At 48.9% G+C, this 2,500-nt stretch overlaps 1 protein-coding gene across 2 annotated transcripts in view; it reads left to right on the top strand.

The window, feature by feature from the left end:
• LOC108280413 (alpha-actinin-4) overlaps positions 1–2,500 on the top strand; it is a 35,526-nt gene that overhangs the window by 19,549 nt on the left and 13,477 nt on the right. The window contains exon 8 of one of the 2 annotated variants that reach the window (XM_053673674.1): positions 480–565. In XM_053673674.1, coding sequence (XP_053529649.1) covers positions 480–565 — 86 coding nt within the window. Of the gene's footprint in view, positions 1–82; positions 169–479; positions 566–2,500 lie in introns of both variants that reach the window. The other variant, XM_053673673.1, reaches the window with a different exon arrangement.

Here is a 2,500-nt window from a genome sequence, read left to right as displayed (position 1 = left end):
TGGGGGTTTGTGTGTGGGTGGTGCAAGTATGTGGGGGGGGTGTGTGTGTGTGTGTGTGTGTATAACGTGTGTTTCCCCACAGATATAGTGAACACGGCTCGTCCTGATGAGAAAGCTATAATGACCTATGTGTCCAGTTTCTACCATGCCTTTTCTGGAGCACAGAAGGTACCGCCCCCTGACCTTTGACCCCTACAACCGCTCGTGACCCTTATGCTCTCTCCAGCATGGCTTTCCCTCTTCTGGACTGGTGCATTCTCTCTCTCTCCCCTGGGGTCGCCATGGTGATTTAACAGTGCTTTTACTCTTACACAGTGAGGGGGCGGAGCTACTGCAGCCTCAGGAGCCACTAAAATCCCTCACTGTGTCAGCTGACCTCCTAAAGACACCTGCTCTCTGAACACACTGGCTTCAGGTCGCTTTGCTTCACTTGCCTCTCTCTCTCTCTCTCTCTCTCTCTCTCTCTCGCTGTGCTGTAGATATCGTTGGTACTCTCAGGCCGGATGAGAAGGCTATAATGACCTACGTGTCCTGCTTCTATCACGCCTTCTCTGGTGCTCAGAAGGTGAGGATCATTTCCTGCCTGACCTTTGACCCTTTTAAAGGTCTTGGTCAGGCCTTTGGGCTTTCTCTGCTGCTGAACACTCTGCACTTAGTTTCCTCTGAGTTTCCTACAGGACATCACTTAAACTGTTTCCCAAAAAGTATTGGTGCCCTTTCCTTTACTAGGTGGTGTAAGTAAAGGGATGCCAATACTTTGTGTTTTATAACTAGCGAGATATAAACATTTTTTGGCAGTGCACTCGGACGTTCGCACTCTACTCCATGAGTGATCATGAGACTCAGCCGTGGTGTAATATCTGTGGGAAACTCATTACATCATCGTTATTCCTGAGATGATTCCAGTGTTCATCAAGCCTGCTGCTAGCACCTTTAACCTCCTCCTCTCTTACTCCTCCTCGTCCCTTCTCATCCCTTATCACTACATTTATTGTTAGGAGTTATAAACCAACAACTGCAGCACTAAGTAGTGATGAACTCGGGTGATTGGGAAAGAGCTGGAGAAAAGACAGGGTGTAACGAGTGAACTGTGGAACAACAGGAGGTGATAAAGGTGATGCAGGTTGGCTTGATGGAGTTGGAACTCTCACTGTGATTCATTTTTGTTGTTCTTTATTGATTTTCTATTTTATGGAAATGTTCTTTATTCCAGTGTTTAGTATGAGCTCCTGAAGAGGTCGGCCCCTAGCGGTACACACCCAGAATGCATTTTACTGTTTGCTAAAATAATAATAATAATAATAATAATAATAATAATAATAATAATCAGCATGCAGTTTGTAAAAATTTAAACACACACAGCGTTTGGAGTTTAGCATCCCACTCCTTCACTAATGCTAATTGTGTTAGCATGGAGCATCACTTACTCTGTTAGATTTACTTAGCAACTGCATTGTTAGTCACTCAGGTAGTGTGTGTTCAGTTGCGTGCGTGTGTGTGTGTGTGTGTTCAGTTGCGTGTGTGTGTTCAGTTGCGTGTGTGTGTTCAGTTGCGTGTGTGTGTTCAGTTGCGTGTGTGTGTTCAGTTGCGTGTGTGTGTTCAGTTGCGTGTGTGTGTGTTTTCAGTTGCGTGTGTGTGTGTTTTCAGTTGCGTGTGTGTGTGTGTAGGGGTGTGTGTGTGTAGGGGTGTGTGTGTGTAGGGGTGTGTGTGTGTGTTCAGGGGTGTGTGTGTGTGTTCAGGGGTGTGTGTGTGTTTTCAGTTGCGTGGGTGTGTGTTTTCAGTTGCGTGGGTGTGTGTTTTCAGTTGCGTGGGTGTGTGTTTTCAGTTGCGTGGGTGTGTGTTTTCAGTTGCGTGGGTGTGTGTTTTCAGTTGCGTGGGTGTGTGTTTTCAGTTGCGTGGGTGTGTGTGTTCGGGTGTGTGGGTGTGTGTTCAGGGGGGTGTGGGTGTGTGTTCAGGGGGGTGTGGGTGTGTGTTCAGGGGGGTGTGGGTGTGTGTTCAGGGGGGTGTGGGTGTGTGTTCAGGGGGGTGGGTGTGTGTTCAGGGGGGTGTGTGTGTGTGTTCAGGGGGGTGTGTGTGTGTGTTCAGGGGGGTGTGTGTGTGTGTGTGTTCAGGGGGGTGTGTGTGTGTGTGTGTGTTCAGGGGGGTGTGTGTGTGTGTGTGTTCAGGGGGGTGTGTGTGTGTGTGTTCAGGGGGGTGTGTGTGTGTGTGTTCAGGGGGGTGTGTGTGTGTGTGTTCAGGGGTGTGTGTGTGTGTGTGTGTTCAGGGGTGTGTGTGTGTGTGTGTGTGTGTTCAGGGGTGTGTGTGTGTGTGTGTGTGTTCAGGGGTGTGTGTGTGTGTGTGTGTTCAGGGGTGTGTGTGTGTGTGTGTGTTCAGGGGTGTGTGTGTGTGTGTGTGTTCAGGGGTGTGTGTGTGTGTGTGTGTTCAGGGGTGTGTGTGTGTGTGTGTTCAGGGGTGTGTGTGTGTGTGTGTTCAGGTGTGTGTGTGTGTGTGTTCAGGTGTG

This window comes from Ictalurus punctatus, chromosome 20 (assembly GCF_001660625.3).
Source record: "Ictalurus punctatus breed USDA103 chromosome 20, Coco_2.0, whole genome shotgun sequence".
Classification (NCBI taxonomy): domain Eukaryota; kingdom Metazoa; phylum Chordata; class Actinopteri; order Siluriformes; family Ictaluridae; genus Ictalurus; species Ictalurus punctatus.
This window is presented reverse-complemented; position numbering and strand designations above follow the sequence as displayed.